The 15,525-nt window shown below is 43.5% G+C and overlaps 1 protein-coding gene across 6 annotated transcripts in view; it reads right to left on the bottom strand.

Annotated features, from left to right (window-relative positions):
* The window catches only part of Asap (ArfGAP domain of ASAP), a 181,701-nt gene that overhangs the window by 85,867 nt on the left and 80,309 nt on the right, over window positions 1-15,525 (bottom strand). For all 6 annotated transcript variants that reach the window (XM_070539292.1, XM_070539293.1, XM_070539291.1 and 3 more), the window contains 2 exons: window positions 12,721-12,809; window positions 7,001-7,184 (listed from right to left, as the gene is read on the bottom strand). In XM_070539292.1, coding sequence (XP_070395393.1) covers window positions 7,001-7,184; window positions 12,721-12,809 — 273 coding nt within the window. The remainder of the gene's footprint in view (window positions 1-7,000; window positions 7,185-12,720; window positions 12,810-15,525) is intronic.

The following is a 15,525-nucleotide window of genomic DNA, read 5'->3' as shown; positions in this document are numbered from 1 at the left end:
CATGTCCTTTCTTGCATACTCATCAAAATAAGGTTGTTCAGATCAGTTCATGTTTGCCTGTGCGCAAGTGACACCATGCTTGTTAATTAGTGAGCAAATGTTTACTGCAATTCCGGCAGCCAGTAAAACTACGAACCTTCATTTAGTTGTCTAATACTTTGTTATCTCAATGAACACTTTGCCTTTTTTTTACTCCTACCAGAAACAATCCATAATGGCTACCAAAATTTTAGCCGCCATCCGGATCTTGCTTTATTTCTAGGACACAACACGCACGTGCAATGTCACAAGTTTACAACAAATATGGAGGCTGTGAACAACAAGTTGTGACTCGTCGCCCTGTTTTCATGCGATTTTAAAGCGAAGCTTTCTTTACGATGACCGACAGGTTTTGATGCTGCATTGGTTGGACTGTGCAGAGAGCGGTCTGCTGATAGCATCATCCCACTGTGAGCGCCACAATAAGCCACACTGGCAGAGTGGACTTGAAAGCTTCGCAGGCTTTGCTTTCTGCTGCCGATGTGAAGATATCATTGACACAGCATGAAATCGTATGCTTGGTCGCCGCATCTAAAATTCAACTAAATGACAGGTTTTATTTGCTCTTGTTTTTTTTTTGTCATTGTAAGGAGTTTTCTCCGATTGCCTCATAATTTGGAAATTTTGTAAAAAGAGCCTCCCTGACGGCTGTGTGGTTGGGTGCTTTCGGCGTGGACTTATGTATGTATGCAAATGCACTTATGTATGCAAATGTGGAATTTCGCTGGACGACGACGTGCTGTGGGACCGTAACAGCAATGACGATGGAAGCACTAGTGAGGACGAATAGTCCAGTGACCATGCCAGCTACGAATAAATTTTCGTTATGGAATGCATCCACGGGTTTGCTCTCCTTTCTTTTCTCCCCTGTCACACGCGATATGGGGGGGTCGACTTGCATTCGAGTAGACTTACAATCGTGCAAATACGGTAACCAAATTTCAGTAAAATGTTGATATTACTGATTTCATCATATCGAGGTTTAACTATATTTGATCATGACAGATCAGTCACCACACCATCATAGAGCCAATGTGTGGCCTCTCCAGCAGGTCCACTGAAAGTGGGTCGCTGCCCCCACACGTAACAAGTGCGGCAACATTAAGCACTTGCTCAGTTTATCCACAACATGCTGAAAGTGTGCATGGGACACCAATCGCATGAATCGCCACACATCAGCCTCTACTACAAATCTCATTGCCACAGCTATGTCTTAGGCTGAGCTTGGGTTGATGTAGGCAGGGCAGTGATGTGGCCCCTGCTTGAATGCTTTTACTGCAGAACTTTGCATGCATATTCCTTCTTGTCTCCAAAGTCACAGCAAGTACTGAAGCTAAATCAAAAGATGAGCATGCAGCTAAGAATCATCACATAATAGAACAGGAAGATGTAGAAGAGAACAAACAAATTTACACTCCCAACTGAATTTTCATGTTCGAGGGTGGTAAAGCTCTTCACAGAGAAGATAACTAGCTCAAAAGAGAATTCATTGTAGTTTTCCACAACTGATCAACACATGCATCAGCACATCTATAGTAAAGTGAATTTGACTATCTTATTAAATCTTGTAAGGGAGAAGCTGGATTGACTACAGTGCTTTCCTTCTGCTGTTAATCAGTCTTGTATTTCTTGCTTGTCACGTCTAGCCTAATTCCCGTATAAGTGGTGACTGTACATAATGAGTCATATGTACTCAGTTACTTGTAATAAATTATTTCTGGTAGTTTTCTAATTGATTAATTACTTTTTCTACTCAGTAATGTTCACTGTGTTTAAAGTAATTTTTTAAGTAACCAATTACGTGCAACCAGTACCTTCAGTGACACGACAAGTTATAACACGTGACCGAGCTTTGCAAGCTGGAGTTTGGCGAGAACTACACTAAAATGCCTGCTGTTGGCCTCCCTTACAATTCCTTAGCCGAAGTGTAAATGGCTAATGAATGAAGTGCACCGGCAAGAGACCCAGCAGATATTGGCTGATGAATTGAACCAGCACTGCTATAGCTCGATAGCATTGGCCACTTGGGGTGTTCGTGCCAGGAAATCACCTACAAATTATTTTTCAGCTCGGCCCTATCAGGAGCGCTTCCTCCGAACCCCAGCAACGATGAAGCACTGCACTTCATGGAGGACACAGACAGAAGCATCGAGGCATTGAGTAATCGTAATTTTGTACACCACAGGGTGTTTGCGTGTTACACCGCCACCCTTCCCTTCAAAGTGCACACAAAACGATTTATTTTACATGTGTGCCCATGCGTTCGTTTCGGACGTCACGAAGTAATTATTCGTGTCTGTTACCGTGCACCTCAATCTTGTTCGACATTCTGTGTTTCTTTATATAATGCTTTGAATAACATTCTTGTACGATACCCAAATTCTCCCCTTCTAGTTTTAGGTGACTTTTTTTTCCCCAGATATTTTGTGGGATAGTAGCCATGACTTTATTAGAACGCATACTAATGAAAGCTCTGATTTTTTTAATCTATAAGGACTTCAATTTAACCCAATTTGTATAAAAACCTACACGAGTTACTACTACCTCATCAAACGTGCTAGATCTAGTCCTTACATCAATCCCAGATGTGTTTTCAGCATTTACATATTTGCCAGGGCTAAGCAACCATTGTGTCCTTCACTTTCTTTGAAACTTTCCTTTCAAGCGAGCGCCACAGCACAGCAAAATCATAAGAGATTTTGCTAGAGCGAATAGCACCGCTATTGACATCGAAATGCAATTTTTTTGCAAATCGTTCCTGCATTTCTACACGTATAATAGTGTAGAAGAGAACAGGGCAATTTATAAAACAAGAATGCTTTCCTTTATAGAGAAATATGTGCCTGTGTGTAAAATTCATTCCAAGTTTCGCTCTCCTTGGTTCACTACACTGCTCAGCCATCTACGAAACAAGAAAAAAAGAATTTACGGAAAAGCAGTATCAAGTGATAACACTGAGCACTGGGCAGCTTATCAACATTGCGTCTCTGATTACAAGCGCGAACCTGAAGTGGCCAAGCGCAAGTTCTTTTCAAGCACTCTTCCTTCGCTGCTTTGAAATTCACTGCGTCAATTTAGGGAAGTGGTTAGCGGTAAACTGAAACAAGATATCCAACTATCTGATGAAACGGGGAACGTCATACCATCTGATATGTGCTCTGTTGGCCTGCATAACATATTTAAATGTTCGTTTTCTGATGAACAGTCTTTTTCATCACCCATATTTAATAGCCCCTTGTTTCCCACGATGGATCCCATAATTGATTGGGTTGGAATAACAAAACTCATAGGGAATCTAAAGGTATCTGCACCTGGCACTGATGAAATAACTGCTCAGTTTTTTATATGCACTGTAACCCACTCATCTATTATTTTATCTAAACTTTTCAAGCAGTCTTTAGAATGCAGTGTGCGGCCAAACGACTGGAAAGTGGGGAAGGTGGTGCCTATTCCAAAACAAGGTAACCCTTCATGCGCTATCAACTACAGACCCATCTCGTTAACCAGCATTCCCAGGAAACTTCTAGAACACATAATTTTCTCTAATCTCATGCTTTTCCTTGAATCTAACAACTTTTTTAGCAAATATCAGCATGGTTTCCGAAAAAGCTTTCATGTGAGACACAACTAGCCATGTTTATTAATTACCTGTTCTCATCTCTAGACCGATGTTCTTCCATTGATTGTATCTTTTTAGACTTTGAAAAAGCTTTTGACAGAGTATGCCATCGTCTCCTTCTGAAATTAAGCAGACTTAACATTGACCCTTATTTACTTAAGTGGATCGAATACTTTCTCAACAATGAACTCAATTCATATCCACTAACAATTTCGTTTCACCAACTTGTTTTGTAACTTTTGGTGTGCCACAAGGCTCAGTCCTAGGGCATCTCTTATTCCTTATTTACTTTAACAATCTGCCGGAGAAATTGACGTCTAACACCCATCTTTATGCTGATGACTGTGTTATTTATTGTGAAATAACTAACCCAGATGATTCCTTTTTTACTTCAATCTGACCTTAACACCGTTTCTTCATGGTGTAACCAGTGGTTAATGAAATTAAATGTCGACAAATGTAAAATGATCAAATTTTCTTGCGGTAGTGCTGTTTCTACATCCTCATACAAAATTAACAACTCTACTCTGTCCTCTGTCACTTCTTATAAATATTTAGGTGTTCACATTACTAACAATCTCTCATGGCAAACTCACATTGAATACGTGACAAACTCTACCAATCGAACACTAGGTTTTTCTACGTCGCAATTTTTCTCACGCGCCCTCTTCCCTAAAACTTACATTATACAAAACATTAGTAAGGTCTAAACTAGAGTATGCTTCATCAACTTGGGATCCATCTACAGCACAGCTAACATACTTCAGCCACTCAGAACTGCTCTGCACGTTTCATTGTGTCTAATTATTCCCTCAGTGCCAGTGTATCCACCATCAAAACTAGGCTTCATCTGCCAGACCTATCGTCAAGCAGGAAACTCGCCCGGTTATCACTCTCTCATAAAATATACTATACTAAACCAGAATTAAAAAATGGCTTTTTTGAACAATATCAAAATGAACAATATCACCCCCTTATATTTCATTGCGAATCGACCACATCAAGGTAATAATTTTAATTATAGGGTTTTACGAGCCAAAACCACTTTCTGACTATGAGGCATGCCACAGTGGAGGACTCTGGAAATTTTGACCACCTGGGGTTCTTTAACGTGCACCTAAATCTAAGTAAATGGGTGTTTTCGCATTTCGCCTCTATCGAAATGCAACATCAAGGTACAAGTACCAAGATGCCGCACAAACCTTTTCTTCAATTCTTTTCTGACCAAGACAGCATCCGAATGGAACCACTTCCCCGCCTCTGTCGCCAGCAATCTGGTTCATTCATCCTTTCAGACTGCTATATCTAACCAGGGTGTCTACCAAGTTGACATTTCCAAATTCCCTGAGTTTTCCAGGTTTTCCCTCAGCACATTTGCGAAATTCCCTGAATGAGCCAGACCTTTGTTTTATGTCAAGACAGGCTGACACCACGTTGCCCGATGCTGTCCCTCTCTAGTAAGCATGCTGAAACAAAAAAATGACTTAATCCAGTTTGAATAGTAAGGAGTAATATCTATTTTATTTAAAAAGAAAACAGAAGGAAGGTGTTAGTAAAATGCACAGTGAAAGAAATGGTAAAGCCCATTCCAAATTGAGTCGAACATTTTCAAATACGAATGAAAAGGAGATGCATACATAAGTAAATATTTTTTAAGATCAGCAATTTCTATCAACTGATAGCAAGCTCATCTGTATGAGGTCCTGAACTTTGTCACAACTAAGGTTCTCTCTCAGCAGCTGGGAAGTCAACCTCAACTGTCCTGACATACTCTCAGCCTGTACACAACATCTCAGTGTTGGGTTTCACTGCCTAAACAATTTATTTTGGTTTGGATGAGGGACACCTGTGTCTCAGCGTCAGCCAACACTTAGTTTTTTTAGCTCAGCTCCTTCAAAAAGGCGGCGGCACCCTTCCTTTCCCGTTAATTCCTCAGTGCATCGGACCTTTCTGTTCTCATCCTCCTTCTACCACGCTTTCACCACATGGGTCATCTGAAGCTTGGTCAGTTGTACAGTCAACATTTGATTTTTCGGACTTCCGAGGGGCTGCAAAAAAAAATTGAAAAAAAAAAAACGGGCAGTCTGAAAAAATTAATGCATGCCTTTAACTGCCTTTAAGGGCTAAAATTACCACAGGCACGTCTGAAAAAGCTCTGAAGGCCTGCCAGTACCCTTATTAGGCATATCAGGGCTTGTACTGTGACAGGAGACGGGGTGCACGCATGGGTAATTAAGGAATACATACTATGTCCCGTGACAATTGCCCCCTTCCTACACTTGTTATGCTTCACAGCGTAACACTATTGTACTGAGGCGAAACTAACTTTCAGAGGCTGGCATTACGCAACGCGCTGTGCGCTGCGAGCTTCAAAGCCAATCGCGAGGATTACAAAGGCGGAGTCGGTGCCATTGGTGATAGCGGCGAATTCTTTCAATGAAAAACACGGCACCGCACGGCAAGAAGCTTAATAGCGAACATAGAAGCAGCTAGGCCTAACGTTGCCGCGGTGGTGGTTACGGCTGCCAGCGGATCTGCCTGCGAGAGTGCCGGTTCGAGGCGGCGAGATAATCAAAATAGCGGCGGTGGCGGCTTTGATTAATGCCATTTCAGACCTGCAGTCAGGGCAATATACATTGAGTATATGGAGTACGCGATTTGATTAATGCCATTTCAGACCTGCAGTCAGGGCAATATACATTGAGTATATGGAGTACGCGGTGGTGCCGTAAAACCGTGCAAATTATCGGGCATGTCCGAAAAATCGGGCGTCTAGAAAATCAGTCGTTAACTACTCTGGCAATACGTAGTGTCGATGACACCGCGTCAATGACGATTCGTTGCGATTCCTCTGTTACTGGAGCCAGCATTAACACGACTTTCGTTCCCTTTCAATAAAGTTCCGCTAATTTTCCCTGATAGAAGCACAAATTCCCTGAGTTTTCCCTGAGTTTTTCCAGACTGTTCAAATTCCCTGAGAATTCCCGGTTTTCCCGGTTGGTAGACACCCTGCTAACATTATATAATGACACACCACTCCTCTCTGTAACACCATCAGGCATTGAGAGTATTTTAAATAAAGAAGATAAATTAATTAAAAAATAAATAAATAAGTAAATAAATAAATATGCAATGTTATTTAAAGGTGACAGGAAAATAATGTGGAAGTGATTGGTTAGCTCTTAGTAAATGCTCAGTTAATCTTGTGGGGCAATAATTGGTCCTGCAAAGAATTACAATTTTGAATGAAGAAAGTAATTGTGACCAGTTACATTGTTTTTCTGTGGCATATACAGGCCAACGGCTATTACCACTCAATAGGTCAATTTCCTCGTCACTCACCAGCTCAAGACAAGTGTGGTAGCCCCTCTCTTTGGCCAGGTCAAGTGGGGTCTTGTTGTCTGCATTCTTGACATCAACAGCAGCCCCACTTCGAAGCAGCAGCTTGATGCACTCAGTCTGGTTGTGCAGCACTGCAGTGTGCACAGGAGTGTTGCCCGCCTTGTTGTGGACATCCAGGCAGGGGCTGCAGCCAGAGTGGGTGCCCAATGTCTGATCAAGGGTGCCCAACTTGGTGCGTTCGGCCCCCAAACAGCGACAACCAACTACTCTCTCTCTTCGGTTTGGTTTCACATCGTTTCCTACCACTTGAGGACCTCTTCAACAAGAAAACTGCCACTGGAGATAGCCATTTTGGCAAACAATGGCCTGCAACTTGCACCGCATATCACAATACAGATAGTGCCAGTGGTGCCTTTCAGTCACTTTGAATGCAGATTTTCTAATTAGAGCAAGAAGTTTGTATACAGTCAATGACTGATCTTCCGGACATGCCCGATAATTCAGATGCCTTCGCAGCATCGCCACGTACCCCATAGAGTCAATGTATAACAGCTTATTTCATGTCCCACTAAGGCATTCCTCCGTCATCTTGCGAATATGTCTTTGCAGGATGACGGACAAACGCCTCAGTGGGACATCAAATAAATACAGATGGCCATGGTGGTAACACATGGAAAGAAAAACTAATTTGTGAATTGCTGTGTTTGGGTCGTCTACTGACTACCTTTGTCATGCAGCCGCAGTTATATTGGACAAACGGGGCGTTGCATGAAGCAAAGACTAGGGGAACACAAAAATGACTTAGATAAAGGAACAACTAACCTAGTGTTGCACTGCAATAGCTGCGGATGTAAGCCTGAGTTTAGAGACGGATTTGTGCTGGATCGCCACCACGAGAAGGAAATGCGAGGAATATCAGAGGTGTACTTTATTAAAAAATTTGGAGACTGATGCATCAGTCAACCATCAGTGGCTTTACATAATAAGGAGTTTGTGCTTTTGAGCCTATGCTAACCCTAATCTTGTCTGGTTCTACTGCAGGCTAACCTTCCAATGTGACTAGTGTCCCTTACACTGTGTTTGACAAATATAACACGTTGTGTATATATATGTGTGTGTGTTGTGATCAATAGATTCAGTTGGTAGTAGGCGCTCGTGTTGTTCTTTTTGCAATCCTTCTTCCTTTGTTCATTTTTGTTCTTTTTTCTGCACTTCAGTGCTTCGTGCTGCAGAAATGTTACACCATTTATTAATTATACACGCATGCACCCGCCGTCTCCTATCACAGTAGAGGCACCGATATGTCTAATAAGTACTAGCAGGCCTTTAGAGCTATTTTGGATGTGCCTGTGGCGATTTGAGCCCTTGGGGGCAGTAAAAGGCATGAATTCGTTTTTTCGGACTGCCCAATTTTTGGGACGTTCTCGTGGCCCCTAGGGAGTCCAAAAAATCAGACACTGGCTGTACTGCATTATGCCACTCTGTTTGCTATTTGCGCCATGCCATATGGTGGGTGTGTTATGAGGTGCCCTACATCACAGATTGCAAAGCATAGGCGACTCATAAGTGCATTCCATTTTGTTGACAGTGTCACAACAACAACAACAACAACAACAATAAATTCTTAAGTTAACCCTGTAATGATCAAACATAGTTCTACGCCAAGGAAAATTGGCACAAATTGTTGACATCTACTTCTGGCCATGGAGAGTACATTTGTACAAGAAAATCAAAGACATCGAAATATTTAATTAGTAATTAGCTTGTTAAACTATTAACCCTTTGAAGGTTTTTGCCGTACATGTACAGTGGCGGTGTTCTGTCGCACAAAGTCTTTGCCGTACGGGTACGGTTTTGACCCTCCGTTTGAAATTTTGCGCCATAATGACGATACATGCTCACTGGGAGGTGCTGCCACCTCTTAGGACTTACAAGAAGCATTTGAAATTTGTGCTGCCTTCTTGGGGAGATAAACAGAACTGATTTCTAGCTTCAGCACGTCGCCCAGACTGCGGCAACACCCCTTTTGCGGTTTCGGTTTCGCCACGTGACCACAACGGAGGCGCCCGAAACATAATTTTTCTCATTGTCGGCATTCTCTTGCAAGGCGGTGGAAGTTGATTTCTATCTTGATTGGCGCTGCTCTTAGCTTGTTTAGCACCGCCACTCACGAGGTATTCTCGCTCTCAGCAGCAACGCGCTTTCGCAGTTTCAGTTCCGCCGCGTAATCGCAACAAAGGCGCACGAAACGTGATTTTTCTCTTTGTCGGCACGCTCTCGCTGGGGCAGCGGAAGTTGATTTCTATCTTGATTGGCGCTGCTCATAGCTTATCACCACCGCTCACAAGGTATTCTCGCTCTTTGCGGCAACACGCTTAAGCGAGAGGGTGCCTCAGACCTCTGTCCAAGGCAAGCCGCACGCAGAGAAGATGTCATGTGTGCGCCAACACAACTCGTTGCTTCAAGAGGAGAGCAGACACGCATTTTAAGTGTGCAGACTGCGATAAGGCGCTGTGCGTAGACCCGTGTTTCAAGGAGTACCACACTCTGAAATACTAGTGAACATTTTGCAGTTCTGAGTGATGCCGACACCATAATACTGTTTTTAATTTTTTTTTTTACTATTTATGCCCGACTTTATACATTTTGTACATTCAAGATCTGCAATAAAGTAATTTGACCACTTGGGAAAGTTCTTTTCAAAATAATTCGACCCTCAAAGGGTTAACAACAGAAACTTTGCCCCAGCATATTCATAACGCAACTACAGTCGTCGACTGATTTTTCGGACTCCAAAAATTCGGACATGCTCGATTATTTGGTCTGCTTTGAGGCACCGCCATTTTCCCCATAGACCATAATGTATAACAACTGCCGAAAGTTCGGACACCTTGCAACCTCTCATCTGATTTTTCAGACACTCCTTGATTCATGCACCGACTCTGACCGGTGCATGGTTCGACTTGCTGAATGCCATTTTTGTTTTGAACGGAACCTTCTTGCAGCCCCTCGAAGTGGTGCTACTGCAACCTCGCTCATCATCATCGTTTCCGCCTGATTCGATAGAGTGGCTACAGCAGTTCTGGTCTCAGTAACTTAGTAAGCCATGTCAAGACAATCCATCAGCTGATTTGTTTCTTTCTTCATGCGCAATGCTGCTAGTAAGCCATATTTTTCGTTTGTATGACAGGCTGCGCTTGTACGACAGACTGCGCTGGAGAATGCCGGCAAGCGGGTGCCGGGAGGCCTAGGATTTGTCGCATTCCTTACTGACGTCGGAAATGTTCTGCCGAGACCTGCGCATCACTACGAGTCGGAGCGTGTACAAGCAGTGACTGTGCTTTGAGCCACCTATAGTGATCGTACGACCCTCTCCGAGATTCGGGCTTATCTGATTGCGCATAAATGAAACAGCGTGCATCGGCGCATTCACGATTTCTTCAAGCCTACTGCCAAGCCCAAATGAGTGCGTGAAAATAAAGGGTTTCTTTTTTTTTTCTTAATCTGCTTTTTCGGACAGCTGTTTATTCGGACATTTCTGCAGTCCCCGTGAGGCCCGAATAAACGGCTGGCGACTTGCTTGAAGTTTCCAGCGCTTAAATTCGCATTTCGAGGCCTAAAGCTCAATGTAGCATTTATGGTACTTTGGGCATTGCAGGGTTAAGAAAGTTAAAGTGCTAAAAACTGCCACCCCCCCATTTTGTCAATGTGTGAATGCTAGTAAAAGGAAGAGGAGATAGTTTCGTACGAGAAAACTGTGGGTAGGCACTAAATGCCATGGATAACTGATGGCTTCAGTGGCTGTGTACTTGTGGAATTTAGATGGAAACTGCTACACCTTCCCAGGTGCGTTTACTTTTCAATACCTTTTGCTTGCTTGGCACAGTAGCTTTCACATCACGCTGTTGAGCATGATGTCATAGGCACAATCCAGGCCGCAGGGGCCACGTTTCAACGAAGGCAAAGTGCAACAATGCTTGTCTACTGGGCATTGTATGAAAGCTACAGCGATGGAACAATGCTTGAGAATGCCTAAGGGTTAAAATTATCACAAATAGAGCTTTGGTAATTGAGAAATTGAGCTAAATGCAAGACATGATTTGAGACTGCCCTAGGACATTCATTTACTAGCCCGATTACGTCGGCACTCCTTACTATAATTCTGTCACTAGTACTCAATTACTCAATATTGCATTGATTATAAGACTCAAGAAAATTCGATCTGTTCAGTTCAATTACATTTTCAGAAAAAGGAACTCATTGACATTACTTTTGAGAATGTCGCAGGCAGTCGAAAGCTTTTGTTTTCTCTCGACTCTGTGCCACCCGTGCTTCAACATTTCAGTATTTTCGTTATCGCATAGTGCCGCTTTGTTTTGCTGGCCCGCGAAAGTCGTAGAAATTGCAAGTAGCAGAGAATTTCGTGTCTATGTGATGTCACGCGATGCCCAAACGGTCCACGCCACATGACCAAGAGCAGCTGCATCGACAAATCCAACACTCTTGCTCGGCTTGGTTTCTCCATGGCTGCGTGTTTGCGTTTTCTGCATGAAACCTCAGCGACGGTGCTGCAGTCCTGTTTTGGACATTGTTTTACTCAGAAATGGCAGTAAAGGCCGGTGATGGCGTATGCAATGTCACTACTCCCTGCTTGGGTGCGGACAATTTGAATTGCGCTAAAGGTATGGCAACATTTCAGATATGATTATCTCTGTTTCCTTTCTTGACGCGAAACAAGCGCTGCTAAGTTTCTGGAATGGTATTATAGCTGCATACGTTGACTTTAGTGTTCGTCTTTAGTGTCCCTTTAAAGGACCAAGGAATCTGCAGGTGGTCAAAATTCATCTGGAGCCCTAACCCATAGCATATCTCATAATTCACTGTGCAGTTTCAGTACATTAAACCCCACAACTTAATTTTTATTTATAATTATACCTTTTGCCTGCTGCTTTGTAAACAGGATGTTCCAATCAAATTTTTCACCACTGCAGGCAAATTCTTTTTTACACAGTAGAATGCTATGACACGTACTTGAAGAGCTCCCAGTGAGTTTCATGAAGTTTGTGTGTTGCTTTGGGATAATTGCCGAACTTTCAGGTGCAATGGGTTGCAAGTGTGACCCTCCAAAATTGTACCACACTCACCTAATATGTCAGCAATAGTACACCACAATCGGAGCCCAGTTTCTCAGAAGGAGGTCTATTGTGTGTGTTATCAGAGGTCTCCCCATTTATTTAAGTTTATCTGGAGCCAGGGTAGTTTTGCTTGTGGACACCTTGCGCAGCTTTGGAAGCAGCCTAGTGGCAGGCTGCTTCTGCAGTGATTGACTTAAAATATAGCCCCTCGGACATAGTGGACACATCATTCCAATTTTTTCGCTGAGCTAACCAGCTATTTCAGAGAAGCAGACCCATGAAATTTTTAATATGAAACATGGTCTTCATGGTCACTTTGTCATAAGTCCTGTAAGTGCTGTACATAAACACGACGTTTAACTGTATGCATTGCGAAATGACATCTCTGTGCAATATCTGAGCACATTTCTATACATATTGTTATCAAGGAATTCAACTTCATCAAAGCGTTTATCTTTGGATATCTGTGCCCCCTCACAAGTTGTAGCTTGAGTGTTGGTCTTTTAAATAAAAGCATTAGAAAAGCATTCAGCAGAACCTTCTCTAACAAGAAGTTCAGTAACAAGCAAAGCATGAGATCCATACCTATTTTGAACCAAAAAGTCCACGATGTGAAGGGAGGTGCCATCTTCTTGGGCAACAGCCACATGAAGCGCAGTGTCTGCTGTATTTTTCTGCATTGGAAATGATGGAGCCACGTAAGCTCTCCTGCCTGCTCAACACATGGCTATAAATCACCTCTGTGGATTTCTGCAATTAATTACTGCTACACACCTTATTAGCATAAACATGAAGCATGCACTTAATATTTGAGGCCATGAGGAAAATATTGCAAAAATCCACACACAAGAGTTTTTTCGCATTTTACATTGCAAAGCTCTGGATTGCTTATTTTGCACTCTAACTAGGGTTTCCATATTGAAATTGGGGTGAAAGTGCACCTATCATCACGATCATCAACATTCACAGAAGGTGCCGTAAGCGGACATCTTTGTTCACGGCTGTCTCAGGGCACTCACTCTCTCACTCACTCTCTCTCTCTCTCTCACACACACACACACACACACACACACGCGCGCGCGCACACACGCACGCACAAGCACACACACACAGAGTGGCCCAAACAATGAAACGTTCCTTTCCTTTGACCGCTTCCTAACATTACGTGAGGCCTCATTACAGCGAAGGGACAATGGAGGAAGCCCGCATACTCTGAAAGCTCCCTTTGCCCATCCTCACGTAAGTAATGGTTGCCGCATGCCTGGGTTTGAGTGGTTCTCTTAAAAGCTTTATGCGGACACCATTATTCATTAAGAATATGTTGTATTGTCACATAACCTTTAAATTGAAGCGCTAGCATCCAGACACACACAAGCTTTCTTCTAGTTTTGTTTCCTAAATGTAAAAAAAGTACCTCATTATAATGCAAAACTTGATGGGCTCCATCAACACTGGCACGCCGGCGTCGTGCAACGCCTAGGAACGCCACTCATGTCAAACGTGCGACCGAAACACACACGCCTGGCAAGACGTACTGTGCTCGCGCTTCTCCGCAGGCGGGCAAGAGCACGAACTCGCAAGCAAACGTCGCATGACTAAGCAGTGAGGTGAAGCACTCGTACAGGGCCAGGAGCGGCGTAAGGATGCATCAAGGTAGCCTTCACTGAGGATCCCTCAGTAAGGAAGCTTTCAGAGTGACATAAGGTGGCCTCATCGCAATGAAGGTTTCCTTACTGAGGTAAAGAAGATTTCATTGTTTGGCACACGCACGCACACACACACACATACACACACACACGCACGCACGCCTTAAGTGTGGTACTCACATATGGCATGCATCAGTATGGTTTGATGGCAACAGCCAAGGAGCATTACGTCACTATGGTCTCTGCTCACACATTAACAAATTGATTGCAATGACTTTATTGAGCCATAGAATTAATGGACTTCATAGTCTTCATAGTTTGACTTCAATGGTGTTATTAAGATAGGATGGATAGTTGGGCTAGTTGGCACTGCATTCTCAGAAAAACCTAGAGCGCAGGAAAGACAAGATGCAAGGAAGACGGTGAACAACAAAAGCACTCACAAGCACTTTGAGCACCTGTGTTGTGTGCCACCTTCTTGTGTATCGTTGTTCCTGTGCTCCAGGTTTTTCCAAGAGTGTTATTGAGGCAAAATTAAATTAACAGGCTGTCTGGCATTTTCTCACTTGGGCAGCCATCCCATGGTGTAAATCTGTTCACAGAAAGTGTGTGGTCATTGTTCCCCAGGAATGTCTTGCAACATATACAGTCAAACCCCGTTACAACGAACACCACATTAACGAACATTTCAGATTAACGAACTTTTATGAAATTTCGTGCCGACTGCTTATAGTTTCAATGTAAAAATATTTCACTACTACGAACTTCAGAATAACGAACATTTCAGAATAACGATCGTTATTTAATTTCCGTGTCATCTTAACAACACCTCAGTACTACGAACTCATATCCCGAAATGCGAGGATTCTTAGATTTCCGTGTATCCGTCACGGCAGTCGGAGCTCTAAGCTAGCAGACGACGCAGCGCGAAGAGCGGGCCGCCTTGCAACTTGCTTCCCGCAAAAACCTGAGATGGCGCGGAAGGAGAAAGATGCGGGCGGAGACTTTTTTTTTTTTTTCCTTCTCCGTTGCGGAGGCAACGACGCACTTTTGTGAGTGGAGAGGCGGGGAGCATGGGCTCGTAAAACCTGAGACCGTGCGGCAGAAGAAAAAAAACAGTAGGAATTAACGCTGAAGTGGGCCTTTTCTTTTTTTTTTTTCCTGTTGCGGAGGTGACGACGCATCACGTTTTTCTTGCTTGTTTTCTCAGTTGTTCGCGCGCTGTCACCCGTATCAGGCCTGTCCATCTTGTTTTTCTTCTGGTTATTATTGTGTTAGAAGTGCGTGCCGGCGTTCGCGTTGCTATGAGCTCAACAACTCTAAGCACGGCGAAGAAGCGAAAGCAGTTTTCTTTGAGCGAGAGAGTAGAGATTTTTCGCGAGATAGAAGACGGGAAGAAACAAACCGTCGTGGCTAAAGAACGTGGAGTGGTGCGGTCGACGATCGCCACGATTCTCAAAGATAAGGAGAAAATCTTTAAGCACCAGCAAGAATCTTGCTGCACGTTACGGCAGCACCCGAAGACCGCGACGAGTCCGTGTCGGCCACAGATGCGTTGGACTGCTTGCGAAAACTCCGCATATTTATAGCCAAAAGCGGCACAGCGGCCGAAGGCGTGCATAAGAATGCGGACGGTCTGGAATCGTTCGTGCTGCAGAGTCTGTGCTGCACCCGTCAGAAGACGATCACGGACTATTTCAAATAAATGTGCCTTGTCTGACGATCACGTGTGCATTGTGTGAGA

The sequence above is a fragment of the Dermacentor albipictus genome, chromosome 5 (assembly GCF_038994185.2).
Source record: "Dermacentor albipictus isolate Rhodes 1998 colony chromosome 5, USDA_Dalb.pri_finalv2, whole genome shotgun sequence".
In the NCBI taxonomy this organism is placed as follows: domain Eukaryota; kingdom Metazoa; phylum Arthropoda; class Arachnida; order Ixodida; family Ixodidae; genus Dermacentor; species Dermacentor albipictus.
Note: the sequence above shows the minus strand (reverse complement) of the source record. Positions and strands in the feature narration are given on the sequence as shown.